The sequence below is a fragment of the Cololabis saira genome, chromosome 19, assembly GCF_033807715.1.
Source record: "Cololabis saira isolate AMF1-May2022 chromosome 19, fColSai1.1, whole genome shotgun sequence".
Lineage (NCBI taxonomy): Eukaryota > Metazoa > Chordata > Actinopteri > Beloniformes > Belonidae > Cololabis > Cololabis saira.
This window is the reverse complement of record NC_084605.1, coordinates 35,359,718-35,385,409: the sequence shown is the minus strand read 5'-3', so window position 1 is coordinate 35,385,409 and position 25,692 is coordinate 35,359,718. Positions and strand designations below refer to the sequence as shown.

Here is a 25,692-nt window from a genome sequence, read left to right as displayed (position 1 = left end):
TGACAAATAGCCCATTAAAACTTGTAATTAAAAAATGAAAGAGCCCTCAATGCTTGAAAAATGTAAATATGTGGAATAGCACGGCTGCTGAGGAAGACGAGTGTTCAGTGAAGGGTAAGCCCTGAGTTCACAATCTGAAGCCAGATCAAGGCTTCAGATTGCGACTTCAGGGGAGAATCGCTATTGTCATTTGATTCTTGTTCCATGTGGCCATATATGGTTACGCCGCACATTAGGAAAACTATTTTTTGCATGTCTCTCCCTTTGCTGACATAAATGAAAACCAGCTGATGCCAAAGGCATGCGACTTAAAGATTACTTCATCATTCCTAATCAATCTCTCTCCCGACACTTTCTCTCAGCAGTGCAGTGTTGTTGTAGTTTCTTTTCAAAGTCTCACAGTAAAGAGACAAAGCTGGGGATTGTAGCTTCATCCAACTTGCACCAGTGTGTGTGCTTGTGTCACGCAAGGCTACGTTACAATGATAGGTTCTCATGCAACAAGGACAATTCTGCTGGAGGAAAGCAGGTTTGCAACATAGCTCAGCTTTTCCTTTGAACCCTTCACATCAGCAAAATGCATGACCTGTAGTATTACTATCTACAATGACAGTATTACTATCTACAATGACAGTATTACTATCTACAGTGACATCATTAATAGGAACTCACAAGAGCATCCAAAACATTTAAGTGCTGTCTTTTTATCTATATTTGTCCAGCAGATGCCAAGAACTCCCTTTCAATATGAAAATTATTGCCATCAAGCCGTGTTTAAACAAAGACCTCAAAGACTTTCACTAATCAGATATTAAGCTATTTCACATTGTTGATTGGTATCACCAAGCATGAAGTATATCTTTTTCAAAATGACATCATGTCGTAAAACCTGAACTTTAAAAGCTATAAACTGGCTATGTAAAGTTAATTCAACGAAGCCTTACCGTCATTAAAACAAAAAATCTGCTATTGGCTTAAAAAAAAAAATGGCAGATACACAAAAAAATCTGGTAAAAAAAAAAAAATGTAGATTCAAAACTACAGCCAAAATTAGGAACAATTCAGAATTCCAATAAGCAAGTATCTCCTCACCTCGTTGAAGCGTGAAACCAGGTCCTCCACGGGATTACTGCGCTTAGCACTCTGAGTAGACATGGTGGGTGCTGACAGCGAGGCCTTGAGGTTGGGATGGCGTTTAGTTTGACACTCAAGACTGCCCAGGTCTTGAGTCAGAAAGCAGAGGTAGTCCAAGGGAAAGACCTGCAGAGAGGTGCACTTTTTAAAGGGGATTGCAGATGTTAATGACTTAGTCTGTGGTTTACCTGTGACAAAATCTTCTTACCACCTTGACCTACAGTATACTCCTCTGGTGTGAAACAGTTTCCATCTTTTTAAATTAATGTCAATACTAAAATGTAAAAAGAACAGAACTCAATCCCTTAACCCTTGAGCTGTCTTTGGGTCAAGGGAGGGTGAAGGGAGAAAAGAAGGAATGAAGGAAAGAAGGAAGTAAGGAAGAAAGGAGAAAAGAAGGAAGGAAGTAGGAAAGGGTGTAAGGAAGGGAGAAAAGATGGAAGGGAGGAAGGGAGAAAAGATGGAAGGAAGGAAAGAAGGAAGGAAGTAAGGAAGAAAGGAGAAAAGAAGGGAGGAAGTAGGAAAGGGAGTAAGGAAGGGAGAAAAGATGGAAGGAAGGGAAAAAGAAAGGAAAGAAGGGAGAAAAGATGGAAGGAAGGGAGAAAGGAAGGAAAGAAGGAAGGAAAAGCAAAGAAGGTAATAAAAGGAATAAATGATGGAAGGGAGGTAGGAAGAAAAAGAAGTAAAGGAGGGTAAAGAAGGAGGAAAAGAGGAAAGGAAGAAGGAAGGAGAGAGCAGGAGGAAAGAAGGATAGAAGAATTGGGTCATTTTGACCCAAAGACAGTACAAGGGTTTAAAAAAAAAATCCCATTTTGTGTGTGCGGTATTTACCTGCTGATAAAGCTGCTGCTCCTGCTCGGTGAGGATACAGGCGATCTCCTCGGGGAACTGGACCAGGTGGCACAGCTCGGCCAGCTCTTTACTGATCCCACTCACACTGGGAGGGAGAGAGCTGCTGCTGGTCATGCTGGTGGCCAGCTGACGCTCTGAGACGGAGGAGAAGACGACAAGAGAGACATGATAAGAGACCATACGTTAGGGCTGGGCCATATATCCAGATTTTAATATATATCGATATATTTTCAAACGCGATATGGTACGACACAATATCGTTTATATCAATTTAAGAAAAAAATAAATACATTTAATTTTTTTTTTTTTTTATGATTTTGATATAGCTTATTTTGTGACAAATTGACTTGAATGTTTTATTTGAGATTTGCACAAATGTTTTGTTATTTGCACAACTGTCAACCTCAGTGGAAAAGTCTGCCTGTTACTGTCTACATTGTATTAATTGCACAGTGTATTTTAATTTAATTGTTATGCAGGAAAGGGATATTTGTTTAATTTTATTCAAGAAGCATTTTTATTCTATATATGCAGGCAGTTTATTTTTCATTTGTTTTATACATTTTGATATTGTGCAGACCTCTGTTAAAGGGAGGACGGAGGACAGAGTGCGCGCACAGAGATGACGTCATGAGTTCAGAGGTCTTGTTTACAAACTGATTTATTTGTTACACACAGCCCCGGATGTAGACAACAGGTCCTGGAAGCAGATCTAGTGATTCATAAAAGAAATGAAGAGTTTCGCGGCAATCATGTGTTATTTAGACGCTGCATCGTCTGTGTCCCGCGGTGCCCCGTTCACTACCGTTATATGGAGAAGCGGCTCGCAAAAAACCTCCTAATATCTTCCGAAGGACTCCAAATGACACCAAACTTGCCTGGGTGAGTACACAACCATAAAAAATGCCAGAAATAAGGTCCAGGTTGTAAAAAAACTGACTGTTTTTTTAAGGGTTTGGCTCAGAAAAAAATGAAGCTAACAGAGATGCTATGCTATAATGCTTTGGGGGAAACCCCAATTATGGCACAGAAAAAATATCGATATATATCGAGTATCGCCATTCAGCTAGAAAATATCGAGATATGACTTTTGGTCCATATCGCCCAGCCCTACCATACGTTTACTTTATAAGTCCAGGTGGTATAACATCCAGCTAGTATGTCGAGAAGAGTGAGTGGGAGAGATAAATAGATGCATGAAGATGGAGAAAACGAAAGGGAGAAAAGATTTTATCAGAAGGTGGAAATGGAAAGCAGAGGCCCGTCATGTACTGTAGATACCGTTAAGTTAAGAGTATAAAGAAGGAATGAGACGAAGAGATTAAGAGTGAGACATCATATCTTTCCCCGGTGAGTCGCTTACACCATAAAAGCTTAAAGCCTCAATCAAATTTGCTGTTCTTTTTTGGGATTAACCTGGATGTCTCAGGCTTGCTGATCTATCAGTACTTGCATACCGTATACTCTTTATCAACCCGTACAGTAAAGCCCTCTTCATCCTCTGGAAGTAAACAGCACTGATCACCTGCAAGTTCCTGTGTTTGGATTTCAGTCCGGTCCATTAGTCTATCTGTTTACACACACACACGCACACACACATGCAAACCTGTCGGGATCTCTGCTAACAAAGGGCTAATGGCCGGTCTCTACGCTGGTTCAGGAGTTGCCAGGTGGACATTCTGTACATTGTCGGGTTGACCGCCACATAAACCTTTTCAGCCACAGGAGGTTTTGCTGGAATCATTTCAGGGTTTTTTTTCTGAAGAGTTTCATATTGCAGTCTAGGACATGATACCTGAGTGCAAAGACTATGTACTCCGACAACAGGGTGTTAGGGTACGTTATGCTGCGCTGGTAACATGCCAAACCAAAGCTGTTACGCAACATTTAAATCAGGCAAGAAAAGCTTGTTTCATAAAGATCAATAGAGAAGAATCATTCTTCGTTGTTACTAGATATGAATATGTTTGTGTGAGTAGGCCTGTGTTGAAAACATTTATTTCCCAATTCTAAATCGATTCTCATATTAATTCCTAAAAATCGATTCATATGTCTAAAGATCGATTTTTTTTTTTTATTTATATTTTTTTTTTTTCATCATTACATTACAACTTTTGGTTATTTTTTTGTTTATCCCCAAAAAAGGAATGTTTTGTTGGACATGAGAATAAGTGGTGCCATGTTTTTGCCTTTAAATATGTTTTAAAGGTATGAAAACATTAAAGTGGTTAAAAGGTTATAATTGCATAAATTGTCTATATTTCATTACTTTATATACTGTCTTGGGGTTACATTTGCATAAAATGCTAAAAACCAAATTCTCAAAAATTAAAAATCAAAATAGACCGAAAACGGAACAAATAAAAACGGAATGTGGGAAAAAATAAAACCGATTTCATCCGTCTGTTTCCTCCCTGGATCTGTTTGGTAATTGTGGTCCACGATGTTTCTGAAAGCAGTTTTATCATCATTCTGGGAGGTGATTGGTCCTTACAGCATCATTAGCTGCAATACTTGCTGTTTAATCTCAATATAATACTAGTAGTAATATGTTGCAGAACTACAGTCATATAATTCATGCAACAGCTCAAAAAACTGTTTTAATAACACTAACCCAAATCAATATCGGAATCGAATCAAATCTTGATAATCGATTCTGAATCTTAAGAATCGGAATAAAATCGATTCTTGACATTTGAATCGATCCCCAGCCCTATGTGTGAGTGAAGTGCACATCATACAGTATTTGATATAGGCCAGTTATTTCAGCAGTTTAGTGTGTTGAGCTTCCAAGTTAAACAATGTTCAACACTATAAAGCAAAGATATGTACATCAAATGTAATGAACATCAGGAAGTACACAGACTCTCTCTGGTCACTGTCAACTGTCGTATGCAGAAATATCAACCACCTCCTACGACCCTGACACAAACCTGTGCATGGATACATATGCAGACACACACACTTAAAAGGTTGTCCCTGGTAACCCTTGCGATGTGGAACAGGTAGACATGGCAACAGCGGTGACTGCTCTGCAGGAACAAAACTTGCTCATTTACACGGTTTGATTTGTGGATCCGGCCTCACAGCTTTTGTAATGAACTGGCACTTGCGTGCGTGTGCGTAAGTGTGATCGAGTGTGTGTGCGCTCAGAATAAGAGTACAGACACACTGAGCGTAAGATAAACAGAAAAAGGAAAGAAAAGCTTGGAGGAACAAAAGAAGCACAAAATTGGAGTGAAGAGCAAAAGAAAAAATAACATTTGTATGGGAAGAAGAGGGTAAAAGTATTGTGTAAAAACACACAATCAAGAAAAAGTTAAAATAGAAAAAAATGCATGAAGCAAAAATAAAGACAAGAAATACAACAGCAAACAAGGAACATATACGCTGCGTAAATGTCATTTACATGATAAAACAAAGAATCTACATATGCAGTGAAAGAAAATGATTAAAACACTAAATCATCTTGATATTCTCAGACACATTATGAAATATTATGTTCATTATTAAGTTTAAGGCAGAACACATTTTCGCTTACTAAGTTAAAACCATAAAAAAAATAACTACTATAAAAAAATAGAAATAAAAAAAAAAAGGAACAGTATTCAAAGACTGATTCATCCTAAAAAAAAAGTACTGAACAAATCCAGGAAAATTCCGAGTATGAACACGTGTCCCACTTTTGGGCCATTTTACGCAAATGCCATGACTGAAACAACGAAACAGCTGCAGCTTCCAAAAAACTGAACCAAAGCCCACCGATCATACCAGGCAGTCAAGGCTGGAATTTACACCAGATTCACAACATTTGTCATCTGTTAGTTCTTCTCCTTGTCAATTACCCATAAACTACTCATTCTTCAAGCTCTTTGTGAAAAGACTGGCTGAATCAATGCCCAATCTCTCTGTACTTCCATCTTATTTTCAAAAAGAGAGAGACCGTTCATTACTTAAAATTAAATTAACATTTTAGTTTTCTCAAGAGCTGTTTTATTACTACAGTAGCTACCCTCTGAAGTGGAAATTCAGACACCCTCAAAGTATTCATATGAATTTCATGACTATGCAGTGGCCCTATCGTTCATTTATTCATCATTTGAACAGGGAAGCACACAGGCAGACAAAGCTGCCAGCCAAAGTGGTGACAAAAGGTCTCTAAAGATCCTGATGAATAAAAGAAACCCCCAATGTAAATCAAAATAGAGAGAACAAATCTTGATAAATGTAACTGTTAAAGAGCGGGTATTACATAAATGTTATTGTTCGTCACTCATGAGGCATATTACCGGCAAATTCTAGTTATATGGATCTGAAAAATGGTATAACAATTATTATTTGATTTGATTTATTTTATCTTTGTACATGTAAAAAAATTATACATGTACTACATGTCATACTTATATTATAACAATGGAGTTTAGTTTTCCTGCATTCGGACTTACCTGAATGTGGAGTAAGTGACCATGATACCTCTGATTTCCATGTGTGGGTTTACTCATCTATAATGTATAAAAACACCCGTGTGTGTGTGTGTGTGTGTGTGTGTGTGTGTGTGTGTGTGTGTGTGTGTGTGTGTGTGTGTGTGTGTGTGTGTGTGTGTGTGTGTGTGTGTGTAGCCCTGTTTCTGCATGCAATAGAGGATGGAGGAGATTGGCTGAACATCCTTTTCAAACACTTGCATGACACGTCTGCTGTAATGACAGGAAATGGACATGTGTCCTTTTGGTCTACGTCGGTGTGTGTGTGTGTGTGTGTGTGTGTGTGTGTGTGTGTGTGTGTGTGTGTGTGTGTGTGTGTGTGTGTGTGTGTGTGTGTGTGTGTGTGTGTGTGTGTGTGTGTGTGTACAGCAGATACAAGCATAACAGTATTTCAAAATTAGAGGCTTAGACTGAGATGCTGAATGTGTACGTTTCTTATAAAGTGTTCAACATATCACACTCAACACATGGACCTCAAGTTGACTTTATATTTTTTTACTGTAGCGCTTACTGTCATTTTATGAGTCCAATGCATTCTGGGTCGATGATAAATCTATATCGTTTCACTTGATAGACGATGTTTCAATAATGTCAGCGTTTTCCGGTCTGCAGGAAAGATATTGATTCAACAAATCAATTCCTCACATTTTGCTTCAAAGAATAGAGGGAGCAAATACAGCTTCCTAAAGACTTACAGCTACTGTATGTTTGTGCCACGTCTTCCTCAATCCATGTGATGATCTCCCTGGTGTTTCTGGTTGTAATTGTTATGCATGGGTAATATTTTGTCCTTTTCCCTGTTTTCCATATGCCTGTCTGACGAGCCGGCTCTTTCACAAGAGAAAGACAGAAACAGCAATTGCCTTCAACATAAGGCAGCAAAAATACAATTTCTTTAATCCCACTCACTGCACTTTGCACGGAAGGGACCAAGTGCTCTGTTCTTCTTGTACATGCCACAATGACCGTGTCACACCGTTTCCCACAAAACCCTCGGCCATGGTCGGTCATTGTTAAATGTTTTAAGCCAAAACTTACAGAACTTTGATGAGTTCAAAAAACTAAACTAAACCACGATTGCTTCACAAGTGAACAGTTTGGACTGGACTCTAACAGTCCCGTGAGAACATGTACAAACTAACATGAAATCATACAATTCTCAGTCAAACCCCCACCCCAATAAAATGTTTAACTATCTTCCCTGCGAGCACGAGAGGGAAGATTTTGGCTCAACCTCGCCCTGAATCCAAATCCAACATGTATTAGTTGGTGGTCCCTTTTCCACTCGGACACCGGCATCTCTTTGAGAGCAGAGTGCACACTTATGAACACTGTTCTCACAAACATGTTTAGAGCTGATGACAACTTCTCCTCTTGAGAATGTAGAGCACTTAAACAGGTGCAGCGCACACGGCCGGAGTCAAGGACTGTTAACAAATCACTTGTTTAAACCTATTCATAGATGATCATTGAAACAAACAAGATTGATTAAAATACCCAGCAGTTTGAGCCTCTTTCTGAGCTTCAAATCTGTGAAAATGATGCAGAAAATCTTTTCTTTTGGGACCAAAAATGTTAAAATTGCCCAAAAATCGCCAAAAGTGAGATTTAGATGGTTGTAAATAATTGTACAAAGCAGGAAAACATAAACATGCAAGTATATACAGCTTTAGTAGTAATAATACACTGATGTAAACATACACAGACACGGCAGCAACCGAATCAATAAACCTAGATTAGACTTTCTTCTGTTTAACAGTGAAGCGGAACAAGGCAAATAAGTTCAGATAAAACAAGCTCCATGTTCCTAATCATGGCAACCAAGACCAAAACAGACTTTTAAAACGCGTCACAGGAAGGAGAAAAGTAAAAATCAAATGGAAATCAGAAGACGAATAAATGAATAAAATGAAGTCCAACGTCTTTTTATATAGGTGGTAGATTTTAACCACATCGCTGACAAACTTCACAGCGGCCGTGTTTGCTGTTACAAGCTCTGTTAATCATCCTCAGTCTCAAAACATTTTCACAGTGAGTGCAGCATTTACAGTTAGGATCAATTAAATACAAATTCATATTGTATTCAAATAAAATACAAATTAAACATAAAAACTTGACATTCACTTCAGAACACTGTCACTTGTTATGATTGCAGGCCATCACTGTAAGCGGGGGGTACTACATTATGTATTATATATGATATATATGTATTATATATATATGTATTATATATGCATTATACTTATGCATTTAGGAAAAAATACCTGTACATGCTTGAAAATTTCAAATATTATATATCCAAATGGTTCAATTGTTGTATTCATCCTTTATTTTCTGTAATGCAAAAATGTCACACATTCTGGATTCATTACAAATCAACTGAAATATTGCAAGCCTTTTATTATTTTAATATTGCTGATCATGGCTTACAGCTTAAGAAAACTCAAATATCCTATCTCAAAAAATTTGAATATTCTGGGAATCTTAATCTTAAACTGTAAGCCGTGATCAGCAATATTAAAATAATAAAAGGCTTGCAATATTTCAGTTGATTTGTAATGAATCCAGAATGTATGACATTTTTGTTTTTTTAATTGCATTACAGAAAATAAAGAACTTTATCACAATATTCTAATTTTCTGAGACAGTCCTGTACATATAACTGAGTGATGAGCAGTTTAGACAGTAGTGGTTCTGAGCAAGTTGGAAGAACAGGTAGTCCACTAATCACAAATCAAAAGGTTTGACACATGCCCAAGTGTCCTTGAGTGAGATAACAAGCATCGAGTTGTTCCCAGTGGCAGACAAGCACCTTGCATGGCAGCTCTGCCTACACGTGTGTGTGAATGAGACTTTATTATAAAGTGCTTTGCAGAATCTGAGAATAAAAGGCTGATTATACAAGTGCTAATTATTTACATCAGCATGCAGATAGGTAGTATTCCTTGATTAGATATTCATGGACATTGCACATGCAGGCAAGCTTCATTTCAAAGGTGTACTAACAGCTTAAAGTTACATTTTCCCTCCCCAGCTTAGCGAGGAGCCCTGCAGCCACGCTGAAGCTCACTTTCCCTGTACTCACTGATCAGCTTGAGGTCCGTCCGGTGAGAGTGCTTCATGGTTGTTCAACACAGCTGAGCTCTCCGCCTCCCGCACTGACAGCTCGGTGCCGGGGTGACCGAGATACGCCCGTCCACATTTGAGCCGACGGTCCCGTCTCTCCCACAGCTGCTCCCTCTCCCCCTCGCTCTGTTTCTCTCTCTCCCTCTCTCACTCCATTTACTAACGTGAACTCTGTTCAACTCGTACCGTCTGCTCTCTGTCTCTCACCTGCCTGCTCTCCGTGTTCTCATCAACAAAGACTTTTCTTTCTCTTGACTACATTCACAACGATTCTCTCTCGCTCTCTCAAACACACGACCACGCAAGCGAGCTCTAACTCTCTCTAACTCTCTCTAACTCTCTCTAAGTCTCCCACCCACCCACTCTTCATTGACACCATACATAGTTGTCAGCCATGTGCTAGAGTTAGACCAACCAGACTATCCCCCTCCACAAACAGTGTCATAATTCATACCCCCATGCCAGTCAAAAAAGAAAAAAAGAAGAAGAAAAGGAATCACTTCCCTTACTCATTCTTCCTTGTTTTGAATGAAACTGAATGAAAAACATTATTTTATTATTAGTTCTATGTAAAATAATTAAAAAAAAAAAGCTTGGACTGATCCATACAACACTGGATTAAGTTGACAATAGGTGACGTTTGTGTTCATGCAAATGATGGTGAGACGCAGTCCACGCGGGAAGAAGGCAGTAGGGGCCAGAGCGACAGCGTATCCAGAAGATAATTTCATTGACAAGAAATAAAGCAAAACACAAAACAAAAAAAAGAGGAGCGCTTTGATTGCGTTATAGCAATCAGCAACAACCTGTGTTTGTTTTTCCTGCCGTGGATAGAGAAGACCTGAACATAAATTCAAAGTCCTGTATCTTACTGAAAGCCAACATTTTTTTAAAGAACAGATACAGTATGTTGTTGCTACGTTTTAAAAAAGCAGAAGGTAATCATGGCGTCTGTAGATTACATGCTGGCTCAGGAAAACCGTCTTGATAGGAGCGGAACAGCAGTTGCTGAAATTACCTGGGGCCTCATTTATAAAGCTTGCGTGCGCACAAAACAGGGCTTGAAAGATGCGCACGCCACCTTCTACGCAAAGGTTGGGATTTAAAAAAAAAAAACTAACCGAAAAATGTGCGTATCCCTACGACAACCCTGACCCTCCTGTAGGAACTTACTTAAGATATGGGGAACTGGCGACGCAGGCGGTGAGGTGGTGAAATGAAGCCAGATTCATGTCATACTGTTAATGTCATCACATATCAGACTTATAATATAATAGCGCTGATCGTGTCCCTCTGTGTGAAACTCAGCGTCAGTCAGGACTCTGGTGCTGCTGCTGCTGCAGCCGCGGTGAGTGGACTCGCCACCCGTCCCTTGAAATACGGAATATAAAAACAGTTTATTTCGTATTTCACAATCGTCCCATGCACGTCTGTCACACACGCACACACTAGTTAAGCCTAATTTTGCCTAAATAATGGTTCTGCGTTAAATCGACGCAGAGCCTACGCCGTAGGTTACGCGGCGACGCGCCCTGTACGGTGCGCGGGCCGCGTAACCTACGCCGTAGGGGCCGCGTCGATTTAACGCAGAACCATAAATCAGCCTTGAGCAGCACTGAGGTGAGGAGGGGGAGCGGGCTCCCGTCCCGTCCTCGCACAGAGGGTCTTGATGATTTGCAATTACAGGCTGAGCCTACCGTTAGTTCTTAAACTGTAAAAAAAGGGGGGGGTGAGAGAGAGAGACAAAAGCATGAGTTTGAAAAGTGGGGGGGGGGGGGGCATGTCCCCCCTGTTCCCAGTGGAAATTGCGCCCTTGCGCCTCACAGCGTTTTATTTTCACTCGCTTTATTTTATATATACTATTTATACTTTTACTGTGACCACCAAATAATGTCGTTTTCTTGGCCTCCACCTCATCCTCAACATTTCGATCTCAGTCTCCGTGAAATTCAGTGGCACGGTGGCTCAACACGTCTCATCATGCGTCTCATTCATTCTGACGCTAAACAGGCTGCAGGAAGCCGCTGCGCATGCTCAGCAGGCTCATTCATATGCAAATACTACTTTGCATTGCCCTTTTAAGGTATGAAGTGGGCGTGTAGAGGGCGGGATATGAGGCGGATTCAGCTGCGCAACCTTCCAGCTGGACTGTGATTTATAAAGCGAACATTGCACGCAGTTTTATAAATCCAGATTTTTTTTTGCGCCCGCCATTTTCGGCTTTTGGGTGTACGTGCACTTTTAGTATGAATTCTACACACTCCTTTATAAATGAGGCCCCTGCTCCCTCCCTTACGCTAGTGATATTCCTAACTGTGTCACTGTTTGCTTTGTATAATGCTATATTTGTATGCGGTGTTTGTAAATACATTTGTAACCGCTGTTGGTTGAGATTCTTCAGAATAAAGCATCATTCCAAATATTGATCTTTGTAATATTATCTTTTCCATAAACCATCATACAGTCTTGTTATAATTAGGGGTGTCAAATTAGCGCGTTAATTGCGATTATTTAATTACAGGCATATTTAGCACTTTATGTTTTATAATCGCTTAATGTATTTTTTAATCTCTAACTTAATCTCTTGTACTTTCTCTGTTTGCGAGTTGCCTTTATTATGAAATCTGTGTTTGTGCAGTGGGCTTCTTGTGCTTTAGTTGTGGGCGGAAAACAACGGTCAGTCCCACTTGAAGTGGACACTGATTGGCTGTCCCTGATTGGCTGTCCCTGATTGGCTGTCCCTGATTGGCTGTCCCTGATTGGCTGTCCCTGATTGGCTGTCCCTGATTGGCTGTCCCTGTGTGTGGGCGAGCGCAGCCACAGCTAACGTTAGGAGAGCACCTCATGTGCAATAGAGGCTGGCGGATGTTCTTGCCAAGTGGATGTAAATGGCTAGGACTGCTTCTGTTCAAGTCTGTTAGAATAAATAAATTACTTTATAAAGCAATTTTTTTTGTTATATATCAATCTTTTGATCTGCCACAATAATGTAATGAAATTAAAGGAAAACTCCTCAAGTTCAGGACTTTTCTCAACAATTTTTAGGTGAGATTTAAAAAAAAGAGATTAATTAGATTAATTAATAACAGATCTTAATTAATTAATCTCTCAATCTTTTTAACAACTACCAGATTACCTGATACTATATGATGTGTGTAGTATAGCTGGTTATTTCCTTGATGAAACTTTACTTAATGTTTGCTTTGTGCCAGCTATTACAGAAGACACTCAGTTTGTCTTTTGTTCTGCTTGTGTTGTTGCCATGGCAATGGAGCACATTAATTTGATGGGCCAAGCTTCTCAAGCAGCACTAAAGGGATGTGTGGGTTTAAATATCAATTGTCACTGGAATGACTAACTCAACCTTCAGCCTATTTTGTAAACATGTCTTTAAAGTCATAAAGTATTTTTCTCAACAATGTAGGTTTCGTAGGTGTTCTTAGTGCTTTAAGGAATGCAAAAAATTGGAGATTAAAAAAAAAAGAATTTCAAAATGCTGTGTGAAGCCTGAGCAGCTCAATGTAGCAGTCCCAAATGGAGATTCAAAATGTTCTAAAAAAAAAAAAAGAAAAGAAAATTAAATTAATTAAATTAAAGAAATAATTTAACCAGATTCTTAAGAATTCCCAATATACATAAAATGAACCTTACTCTGGTCAGTCTATCCGGACTTCTTTGCACAGAATGGACTTGACATTGATTCAGAACAAAGTACAGAATTGAGCCTTTGTCAAGCCCCTAGCAACAGTTGCTAGGGCGGACAAAACTGTCATCTCTTCCGTCCACTTCCATTGTAAAAATTGGGTTTTACATCACTTTATTTCTAATAAATATACCAAAAAAAATCAACAGCAACTAGATATAGATAAAAACGAACACTTCAAGTACTGTGTACCGAGTTTAAAAAATCTGAGGTTTTTGGCGAACACAAGATCTTTTGATTAGTTTAGCTGATAGCATGGTGGAAGGGTTGAACTCCACATAGCTTCATCCAAAGCAGACATTTTTCGTAATTTGCCGTTGGTTTTGAGAAAGGGATGAAATGTATTCCAGTGATTTTCTCTGGGTGGCGAGTATTACTTTTACAAGTGCCCCAAGGACACCGCCTAACTACTTTAAGCTACTGTAAATAAATAAAACGCTTTTGCGGTTGTAGCCTGCTGCCGAGCTGACTTTGTTTTGGTGGTAATGAACGGATTCCTGCCAGTTTGGGGGTAAAAAATACGCTACACCCTCACTACACTGTGTGCAGTGTGTTCCCAATTGTTCCTTTTTACGAATACAAAGTTTTAAAAAAAAATAATCCAGTGATTTAAATTTTGAAAGAAAAAGAGTAAAAACTTCACTTTTTCCATTGATGTGAATGAGAGAAACGGCTGGTTTGTCCAACCGGATAAGCTGCCCAGAAGTAGCAACGGAGATGGATTTTTCTGATTGGTCAGTCAGGGACCAATCAGAAGGCTGACAAAGGGTCAATTAACAATCATTCTGAATAGATTTTGAATCAAATCATGATCTCAATGTTAACCAAATCAAATTATGTGATACCCAAATATCGAACAGTCCTTCCAGGAATATGCCATCTTCCAATCGTAATAAGTAACACAATTTCAGCCAAAGTCTGCAATATATGCGGAGGGTTGCAATTATTCTAATTTACCGCAACATGGTCTCAATGTTTGGGCACTCAGAGTTATTAAAGTACTGCTAAGATTTGTTTGAACAAAACAAAAACAGAGGTAAGGAGAACAAGTCCCACAACTACTTATCATGGCTCCATCCGGTTAGTAAATGCGTGCTGTACCAATCTGTGAAAGTATGAAACAAAACTGCTGTCATGTCCCAACAAAAATAAGCAAATGATAAGCAAAACAACTTCCAAATGTTTTAAATAAACGTGGTGAATCTTTCTGTGCAACAGGCAACAGTATGTTGGAACACAAATGAAAATGTTCCCTGGACAGCCACTTTTCCACAGTAAAACATTTCCACAAGTAAAACCTGGCAGAAGATAACTCTTCTTACTGTTTTTTTACTTTCTATGAACAACATGGATTTCATATGCACATGATGTTTACATATTTTTGACAGATTTAGAAGCCAATCATTCTGTATAAAATTTAAAATGGGGACCATGTCTCGTTTTTGTCCTTAATGAAAGAAATGTTGTAATTAGAACCCGAGCACTGACATTGCGAAGGCCCTATTGTACTGTATCTGTAGGAATTATTTTTATTTTTATTTTTAGACGAAATGAGGGCCTTTTTGCCCCCCTAAACGTGCCCCAAAAGTCAACAAATTTTGCACGCAAGCCAGGCCTGAAAATTACGTATTCTAATAGTGTCAAAAAGGGGCGTGGCCTAATGGCTCAACAGCACCCCCTAGAAAACTTTGTGCCTCAAGCCCCACAATACGGTTTGACGTACATGCATGAAAATCTGTACACACCTGTATCATGTCGCAATTTAAAGAAAAGTCTCTTGGCGCCATGGCCGAAACCCAACAGGAAGTCGGCCATTTTGAATTAATCGTGTAATTTTGGCGCAATTTATGCCATTTTCACGTGTCGTACTTTAACGAACTCCTCCTAGCAGGATCGTCCGTTCAACATAAAACTTGCTCAGGAGACACAAAAGACGTTAACGATGAAAAGTTATCAAAATCGTGAGGTTTTGTGAAATGGCGTGGCCGTGGCCCCGCGTCAAACTTCAACGTTAAACAGGAAGTGATACTAGTAGCTGATTGGTCGATATTTGATAGTTCCTATTTTCTGCCATAACTTTTGAATGGTTTGACATAGAGAGTCGTGGGTGGTGTCATCGGACTCGGTTTTGAGTCCTTGACCTTTATTGGGGAAAATTGCACGCGCGAGGGCCCGTTCATCGCTGCTTGCAGCTTTAATTATTGTTTGCTTTTGCTATTCTTTCACTTTTCTTGCTGCAAAACTGCATACGAAAGAAATGTTGTAATTTTTGTTTCCTTTTGCCATTTTTTTCACCTTTCTTGCTGCAAAAATATGAGTATAAATCAAGCATTTTTGATTGCAAAAAAAAAACTCAAACATCATGCAATCCTGACAAAAGGAATCTTATGTAGTCAGTATTTTTAGCAATAATGACCATTTAAACAATATGTGTTCTTGAAATCCTTGAGACTTCCTTTGATTCCCCACCACATTTGCTGTCAATAGGTCCTAAATGGGTCCTAAATGCTGGAATGCTGCACAATGTAGAGTGACGACTGAGGAGACAGGAGACAAAGAGAGACGGAAGCTAAGAGAAACACCAATACTGAGCTTTAACTTTTCAGCAGTACAGCACAATAAAATACTGTATAAAGGAAATGATCTCAAGAAATCCACTACAGGACCTTTCACAGCCCTTAAGTCATTAGTACAGTGTTTTTGAACTTGGATGTATACTTTGTTTTAAAAGTAAAAACATAAATGGTCTTTAGTGGTCTGGCTGCTAGTGCTGTACACCTTCAAACCACAATGACCTTGTCTTTTCCAACTGTTTGCCACCCACAGCGTTTGTCTTTACCGTCATCAGCAGGTACTGTACCTTCAAAAAAAGACATAATGACTGTGAAAAAGGTCAGCTCCACTTAAAAATATAATTTCTCATCTTCAAAATTATCCTCTGAGCTGCCTTTAAAATATAATTAGTTTTAAGGTGCTTTAAAAGCTGATACACAGTATAATGCAAATAAGAAAAACCCACACCACAATTTACAAACCATTTAAATCCTACATTTAAGTGGGTAAAAAAACAGAAGAAAACTTGAAGATAATTGCTCAAGTTTCACAAGCAAGTTTCCTTAAAGCGTGTTTATAGCAGCCACAGAACTACACAGCTCAGACCGAGACTGAGAGAAAAGCATTTTTCATTAAGACTTAAAGATTAGGAGCGGGTTATTACACTAAAACACTGCAGAGAGGAATATTACCAAAAATGGAAAGAAAGCAATAACTATAGCAACACCGTCCAAGTTTGAAACTTAACACAGACTTTGTCCAAGCTTCAGAATATTGAAAAATCTTATAGGGGAAAAAAAGTTTGTTTTTTAACACTCAAATTCTTAAATCTAAGTTTTACCAGAGTAAAGTAAAGTGGAGTAGCGCTAGTCTGTATTTTACTGCAGGGAAGACTGATTTTCTTACTTCTCTCAACAACTCAGTGTTTTACCTTTTTTACTTTAGTCTAACAAGAGAATGTGTGCAAATGTTGGAACAGAAACAGCTTGGGGGAAAAAAAAGACTTGGTCGCAAAACACCACTGTCACTGCAGACATGCCTTGTGATTTTTGTGCATCAAAAGTCATTCCTTGTCATTCAAAGAGGTCTGAGCTTCCCAGTTTGCTCGTCTCTGCTTCAGTTCTGTTTTTACGCAGACGCCATCGGAACAGGACAGTGTTAAGAGATCAAAATACTGTAATCCATCATTTTGCATGCTTGTGTGTACACAAGAGTGCATGTCTCCTTGAACTTGCCAGAGACAGCCTGTCCGCTGGCTCCTCGCCAGTGGACAGGAAATTCATTACAGGAAATTGTCACCAGCTGAACAAGTGATCAAAAATAAGACTAGCTGGACAGTAAAGTCATGGAGGAAAAGTGTCGCAGAGACACAGAGAGTGACGGGAATAGGTGAAATAGAATATGCATGATGAGATTATACTTCTACCCTCATTTAGTTAAGGATATAACATCTAACAATTCACCTTTACGTGTCTTACTGGAAGTTTTTCTAGGGCAGAGCTTGCTGCTGCTCGGTGATATACTGTTGTGTACTAAAACATAACAGTTACATACAGCAACAAGCAGAAATCAAATGTGTTTGAATGTTTCTACATCTTTGTAACATGTGACTTAGGAAGCCATTTACTTCTTCCATTTACAGCCTGGAATCTTTTGTAAATGTGCGTCTAAAGACAGAGGTAATGATGAGGGAAAAGGGACATGAAGGGACTACGGAGAAAAGGAAAAGGGAAACCACAGAGATCAGCTACAACCTAACCAAGAAAGATTGTGCTATAGATAAGAACCATGTGGGAAAAGAGCAAAGTGGAAGAGAAAGAGTAGAGCAGGAGGCCTCGTGGGAATAATAAGAACTCCCCAAGTCCCTGCTTATCCAATTCATACACTTCTCTTTATTACCTTATGAGCAAATGTGACTGTGGACTATCCTACTTTATGTACGTGTTTAATGCGTTACATAATAATGGCTGGAACCCAACACAGACAAAACTGATAAAGCTCGGGAATCAAAAACAAAACTGTCCAGCTAACATTCCAAACAAAATCAACAACCGCTGGGTAGAAGTGGCCGCGTGAAGCCAATTCAACTTTTATTTGAAAACGTTTTGCACTATTTAAAATTCCAAAGCAACGATGCAGATTGGGTATAAAAACTCACCTTTCAAGACAGCGTGAGTGTTGGGGCACTGCAACAAGGGACAGGGTATGGAAGAGCGGGCACCGACGGCGACCGTGGCCTCCAGCAGCGCTCCAGTCAGCAGGGAACACACTGATGTTCTCCAGCCACAAGCACGATAAAACCTAACAATAAAGTTTGTTTTAATGCTACTGACAGAGTTTCCATAATATGCTTGTATGCTTTTAATTGTGAACAGAATGAAAACATTTCCAGCTAGGATATCACCAACACTCTGGTACAATAACACACGTTGTTAGATCATTGCAGGCATGCAGCCATGTGTACCACGTTAAGTATCTGCATTACCATATTAAGCACCTGCAGATGGTTTGAAGCCTTTCGACTAAATAATATGGGACCTTGAAGATAGACAAGTGATTGAAGGTAATATCCAGTACTGGAGTTGAGGGGGGATGAGGGGGGATGAGGGGGGGTGAGGGGGGGATGGCATCCTCCCCTGAAATAAAAACGGTCCAAATAATCCCCCCTGTAAAACTGCCATCCCTCCTTTCCATCCCTTATGTAATTTCATCAATGCATGTGGTTTTACTGCTATTTCAACATTTAGAGTCATCACCAGAAAAATAACACCAGAAAAATAACTTATTTGACAATTTTCACCTGTTTCAAGTACATTTTCACTTGAAATAAGTAGAAAAATCTGCCAGTGGGACAAGATTTATCTTCTTATTACAAGCAAAAAAATCTTGTTCCACTGGCAGATTTTTCTACATATTTTAAGTGAAAATCTACTTGAAACAGGTGAAAATTGTTGTTTTTTCCAGTGATGAGTCTTGTTTTAAGTGTAATGAGATTTTTTTACTAAAATTAGACATTTTAACTAGAAATAAGACAAATATTCTTGTTAAGATTGTGAGTTTTTGCAGTGATCCATTTTACTTATCCTGTGAAGGACAGAGTCATATTGATAAGTTCAGAAAAGTGTTTTTATTGTTGTGTTTTGATGTATTTGATGTAAGCCCAGTGGATATTTAAAGCTTACAGAAGGCTGCATTTAACTGCTGCTATGTCATTCCTGCAGTATTTCTGCAGCTGTTTTGGTCACTGCTATTATTTGTAATCAGCACAAAATATCTCTCCCCATATGATAAAATGCATCATCCCCCCTGATTTTTTTTTTTACAACTCGAGTACTGGTAATATCTGCAGTTCACATTGTAAAAAAACAAATATTCATCCTCATGATCAAACCTATTTTCCATGTAACAACTTGAAGCACCACAGTAGTTTAAGTCGTGGGTGATAAAGTCTCAGAAAGCCCTGACACTAACAATTAAATACTACCATTTAATCTATTTTGATTAAGTTCAGAAAATTGCAGTTGTATTTCAAAATGAGTTACTGCTCGTGGTTATTACACTGGATTTGTTTAGCAGTTACCATTAATGATGTAACTTCATTTGGATCAAACTGCTTGGCTTTTGACAATAATATCTCCCAGCCTCCGGTAGAGGACTTTTACAAGCAAAAACAGCATCATGTGAAGAATGAACCAAACCTGGCTGGATGAGAAGGCTGACAAGTCCAGGGATTATGGCAGGTGTTGAGATCAGGTCTGGTTGTGGCGATGACGTCCAGTGAGCCCTGAGACTCCCTGAGACGGACACATCCAGGCCAAGACAACAGCAGCTTCCTGGCAGGATGAGTCAGGTGGAACGGCTCTCTCTCCAGGACATGACTGTCAATCTGTTGAGAAAGACATTGACAAATAAACTATTTCATTAGCTATTTCACAAAACCGTAAAAAACAACCATCTATCAGCTCTCTGCATACAATATAATGTGAATGAATGAGCAAAAAGCACCACAACTATCCAGGGAAATGGCTTTTTCTGTTGTCGTTTATAGAATTGTTACGCTTTGTAAAAGTCAAGAGTGCAGATTCGCCCATGTGAGCCAGGAGTGTACGTTAACTTATTAGGGCCCGAGCACTTACAGTGCGAAGGCCCTATTGTATCTGTAGGAATTTTTTTTTTCTTTCTTTCTTTTTTTTCTTTTTCCGACAAAGGAGGGCCTTTTTGAAAAATTTCGCAAAAATTTGATATTTAATGGTTTGCATTAATGGGCGTGGCCTAATGGCTCACCAGCGCCCCCTAGAAAACTTTGTGCCTCAAGCCCCACAATACGGTTTGACGTACATGCACGAAAATCGGTACACACCTGTATCATGTCGCAACTTACAGAAAAGTCTCTTGGTGCCGTGGCCGAAACCCAACAGGAAGTCGGCCATTTTGAATTAATCGTGTCATTTTGGCGAAATTTATGCCATTTCTTCGGCACTTAATGCGGCCCGAGCCGTAACGTGCACCCAGCTGTGTTATACATCAAAACGTGTGTCTCCATCCTGCACCGACGCGCATTACTTTTCTCAGTCAAAAGCGTTACCGTGGCAACGCTAGACGCCAAAAAGCACACCTCCCCTTCATCCGATTGGTCCATATTTGATAGTTCCTATTTTCTGCCATAAATTTTGAATGGTGTGTTATAAAGAGTCATGGGTGGTGTCATCTGACTCGGTTTTGAGTACTTGACCTTCATTCGCATGAATTAGCCCCGCCCCTTCTTCTGATTGGTCAATATGTGATAGTTCCGATTTTCTACTATAACTTTTGAATGGTTTGACATAAAGACTCGTGGGTGGTGTCATCGGACTCAGTTTTGAGTCCTTGAACATAATTGCTGCAAATTAGCCCCGCCCCTTCATCTGTTTGGTCGATATCTGATAGTTCCTACTTTCTGCCATAACTTTTGAATGGTTTGACAGAGAGTCGTGGCTGGTGTCATCCGCTAAATGTCCAGGCCTTCCCTGCATTTGTGTTAATATAATTTTACACCATTTTAACATATTCACAACACTTTTTTTGAAGGTGAAAACCCTAACCATCATAAATTGTTCTAAGATGAACAAAAGAAAGAGATGTTTTCTATATCTATAATAATCTATAAGACTGTATTTTCATCAATTATGTTGTAAATAAGGTGATTTAAGCAGAAATTCAGATCTAGTCAGGCCGCGTCTGGCCTGAGAACATGTAACAGCAAGAGAGACACATTGTGATGGGTTGAAGCCAAATGTCCTTATCAACACTTAAGTATGCATGAATATAAAAATGGAAAAAACAGTTATATCCAGAGCTAGTTCACCTTTGGGGCTATTACATAACATTTGCATTGGAGGTCATTATAATCAGCTCCTCTGCTGTGATCGCTCTCAGAACAATCCCCCTTAAACAACAGATAATTGAAAGGAGTATTTACAGAGAGTGATGCCAGAGAGTCCCAAAACAATGGAGAAAGGATAGACTGGGCGAGACAGACAAACGTGTAGTTATATTATAGGGGTGAAAAGTAGGAAGCTGGAGAAAAAAGGCAGACTGCGGCAGACAAGAGAGAAGCAGGGGAAATGACTGAGGGGCTTTGGCTGAGCATTTTGACCTTTAAAAGAAAAGCTTCATGCGGCACTCTCTTGGTTCAAGCTCTTCTTGGAACAAAATCTATCTAACATAAAAGGGAACACTTATCCAGAGTGAATGGCTTGTTCTCTGTCCTTAAGTGAACTTGCAGCCCGTCTCTTCTGGCACAAATTTCAGAGAAAAGCCATTAAGCCAGCGTTTTGTGGCACTGTAAGTGGCTACTTATGCCTTCAGTGGGGGATGGATATAGCAAAAATCAGACAAAAATCAATACTGGTCACAAACACGAGATGGGTACAATACAAGTTTAATGAGAAAAATGCAGCCAAAGTGTAATTACCGGCAGCAGTACTACTTCATATAATACTGGGAAACCGCCGTGTGAAACTGTTTTCCTTAAACTTTTTATATTCCGCGCACATGAGTGATAGAGGAGAGTAAAAACAAACAAAAAAAAAATAAGAAAACTGGCATCGCTCTGACTGGCAATAGTTGCCCACACAAGCAGACGGCGTCATATGCTACACGACCAACTACTCGTCTCAATGGGATGGGTTTCCTGCGCGGGGTGTAGGCCTAGCCGTTGTCAGATCTGGGCCGTCCCCCGGGACGGGAGACTTGGCAGTAAGCACGTTTAAAAGGGAAAGAGTAAAGAGCGTGGGGGTGGGGAGGAGATACAGAAAAGACACAGACACACAAGATGCATCACCAACAAAAAGCTCACGTTTACATGAATCAAATCAATGTAATTTGGATTAATAGCTTATCTACAGACTGTCCATTGAACAGATAATTTAATCGACATTGACACGACAAAAACTGGACCTGGTTCATATATTACACAACTGTCTTTTATCATCTTTCTTACATTTACAAAACCCCATTTCCAGAAAGTAGGGAATGAAAGTTTTTTTTTTTTTCAAAAAAGCAACAAAAAAACCCATCTGATATTCATTTTTTTAACCTTTATTTAGCAGTTACAAAAGAAAATACACGCTCCGTCCCAAAAATAAAAGTCTCAGTCGGATATTTCCTTGGACCGCCTTTAGCTTTGTTTTCAGCAAACATTTGCTGTGGCATCGTTCCAATAAGCTTCTGCAATGTCACATTTATTTCCGTCCAAACTTGTATTCATTTTTTGCCAAGATCTTGTACTGATGATGGAAGACTTGAACGGCCGCTGAAAGTCTTCCCCAGCAAACACCCAAAAGATTCTCAATGAGGGTCTTTCACAATTTGAGCCCGATGAATCCTGGCATCATCATCTTGGAATACGCCTGAGCAAATCGGGGAAAAATAACTAAATCCATTGATGGAAAGTAGTCGGCTGACCTCGTTCTTTGGACTCACAACGGTGTTGAACCGAGACCTGACCGTGTGCAGCAACCCCAGATCCTAGCACTGACCCCACAGGTTTGGAGAGTAGGCACTAGGGCTGTAACGATACACTAATCTCACGATACGGTACGATACACGATACTGAGGTCACGATAACGATACGATATTATAGCAGTATTTTTTTAACAACCTTGAATGAGGAACATATGACTGGAAAAAATGGTCTTTTATTTGAAAGACACAAAATACAAAACAATGCTGTGTGTTTGCCCTATTGTTACAGTTTGTAATGCTTTATAACTGTTTAAGTTTTAAAGAGAAAGCCAGGACAACCATTTTCCACAAACTGAACTAAAAGTAAATGTCAGGTTTGCATTATGATCTTCAGTTTCATACAAGTACAAATATTTTTCTCTCATGTATGATTTGATTTTTTTCTTTTCGAGAAATTTAACAACTAAAATTAAATAAATAAAAGTAAATAAATACATACAATTTTACATCATAAAACAGATTGATTCATGCTCACCTTATAAGTGTAAGAGGAGATTTATTTTTGTTAAGAAGGTTATTTTGGTAATTCAGGGTTGATTATTTTATAACTATATTCTTTATATTCTGATGTAAATCAGGGACTATAATGACACTAGTCAGTTTATCTGTAGTGATTAGTCTGTTTTAGATTGGGCGGAGTGATACGCCACAGTACGGCACTAGGTGCTGTGTTGATGTTCCCGTGTTTATCCTACTCACGACCCCAAAAAGGTTTAATTTAATAAGGTAAGGCTTAACTCTACACCAGCCTTACATAAGTAAAAGTTCAGAGCTCAAAACCCTGCAAGAGTCCCGTGATCGGGACCAAAACGGTACTAGTTTCTTCTGAGCGGAGGAAGATTTTGGTCCACGGGTCGAGGCGCGGTCAGATGCGCGTTACTAGTCAACACAATAGATTAATATTAATAACCCAATATCATGATACAGTTTGTCACCTCCACGACATTTATCGTGACGTTTTTGTATCGCAAAATTTCGTGGCACGATATATTGTTACACCCCTAGTAGGCACTAAGCATTATGGGAGCATCACTTCATCCACCTCTCTTCTTACTCCTATGTGCCAACAGGGTAATTCCTTGAGTTCCTTAACATTGTGCAGGTGGAAATGCTCTTACTTGCACTATTAAACAGTTCTACCGTTGTCTTTTTTACAACTTGATTACACAATTTAATTTGCTAATTCTTTTTGTCGGACTAGAATTTTTTATTTATTTTTTTTTTTAAATACTTGACATGTTTCAGCGATTCCTTTTGCCTTGATCAGAGTTTTAATTTAACCAAACATTGAAGAGATCAGCGATAATTATCATTCAAGATTTCTGTCCGACCATATTTCTTCCTTAAAGATAATGGTTCCCCACTATTTTTCCTTATAAATAATGCATTGAACAGTTCCTAACGCAATCGTAGTACATTTAGCTATCGCCTTAGATGTTTTCTCTGCGTTATGCCAATAATTTGACCCTTTTCAAACAGGTTTCCAGTTTCCACAACTACAGGATGCGTCTTCCAACATGGTCGTTTAAGAAATGAGAAGCTACTCTGCATCAGTTTGGATAAAAACACAATCAGTCATCCAATGGGACCTATCTGCTTTGTTAAATCCAAGTGTTGACTCCTTTGTTTTAGACGGGCAGTGTATTTCCATGATCTTTAGTCAGGTAATTCAAAGTGCTTTACATCAACATTAAAAACAGCAAGACACAATTAAGCAGCAAATAACAAATAAAATGATAAGAAAAGAGGTAAAATAATCAAAAGCACCAGTTAAAAAGTAAGGGCAGTAGAGTACAGCAGGTACATCTCATTCTTAAAATGGCAAGAATTACGTTTCTATACGGTCAAAACGTACAAAGACCGGGTCAAATACAGTGTAACAAAAGTAATCTGTAACAATTCGTGCGGTGAATCAAACTGAAATTTGACAATCCTACGTCACAATGCCTGCATTCAGGGCTTATCCATAACCTTGCGCGGCTTTCAAAAAGTATTTAATTTAAATTTACCACTGTGTTACATCACCCTACATTTCAAATTGTAACTTCTACTCGTTGCTGTGTCCATTCTCCAACAGTCTATAAGCATCATTGTTTGATTTTCCTCATCAATGTAATATTGTAAAAAAAGATCTGGACCGCCGACAGACCAGCCAGGCAAACATGCTCTCCACCAATAAAGCCACAAACCTTTCACGCCTTGTAACTTACAATAAAGTTGAAAGTGTGAAAAGCGGCATCGTCCTGCCGGAAAAAGGATGGACCTCCCAAAGATTTTATCATCTTGCTGGTATCGTGTCTCTCAGAATAGACACTTCTGCTCCAATGGAACCATCACAGATGTGAAAGTAAACCGTGCCACACGCAGTCAAACATCCCGACACCATCACCTACGCTGCTGGTGTCGCATGTACTCGATAACAACCTGGATGGTTTTTCTCATCTCGTGATCTGGAGCTGATGTGATTAACTGATCAGGATTATGGTGCAGCGTCTCGTCTCTCTCCGGGCTCAAAGGTCGCTCTAATAGCAGCTCTCCACCTTAGGATATACAGACTGAGGGTTTATCATTCTCATCCGTAACAACAAACAGTAATACCGAGGCCTCCGGGCAGACGGACGTGACTCAACTGTTGTCAACTTTCACTTTTGTTATGATGGAGAACAGACAACAAAAATAAATGGGTGAGCAACTGATAGCATTTAGAATAGAATAGAAGACTTTATTGATCTCCCAGAGGAGAAATTCAACCGTGCAGCAGCCAAAACACACACGCTCAACGGTTTATACAAAAAAATTAAAATAGAAATAACCAATAAATTGCTAAATAATAAAAAA

At 39.2% G+C, this 25,692-nt stretch overlaps 1 protein-coding gene across 3 annotated transcripts in view; it reads right to left on the bottom strand.

The window, feature by feature from the left end:
- Window positions 1-25,692, bottom strand: part of plce1 (phospholipase C, epsilon 1) — a 113,275-nt gene that overhangs the window by 50,893 nt on the left and 36,690 nt on the right. For 2 of the 3 annotated variants that reach the window (XM_061708665.1, XM_061708667.1), the window contains exons 3-6: window positions 19,548-19,735; window positions 18,008-18,150; window positions 1,966-2,120; window positions 1,093-1,260 (exon numbers count right to left, since the gene is read on the bottom strand). In XM_061708665.1, coding sequence (XP_061564649.1) covers window positions 1,093-1,260; window positions 1,966-2,120; window positions 18,008-18,150; window positions 19,548-19,735 — 654 coding nt within the window. Of the gene's footprint in view, window positions 1-1,092; window positions 1,261-1,965; window positions 2,121-9,552; window positions 9,785-18,007; window positions 18,151-19,547; window positions 19,736-25,692 lie in introns of those variants that run through there. The other variant, XM_061708666.1, reaches the window with a different exon arrangement.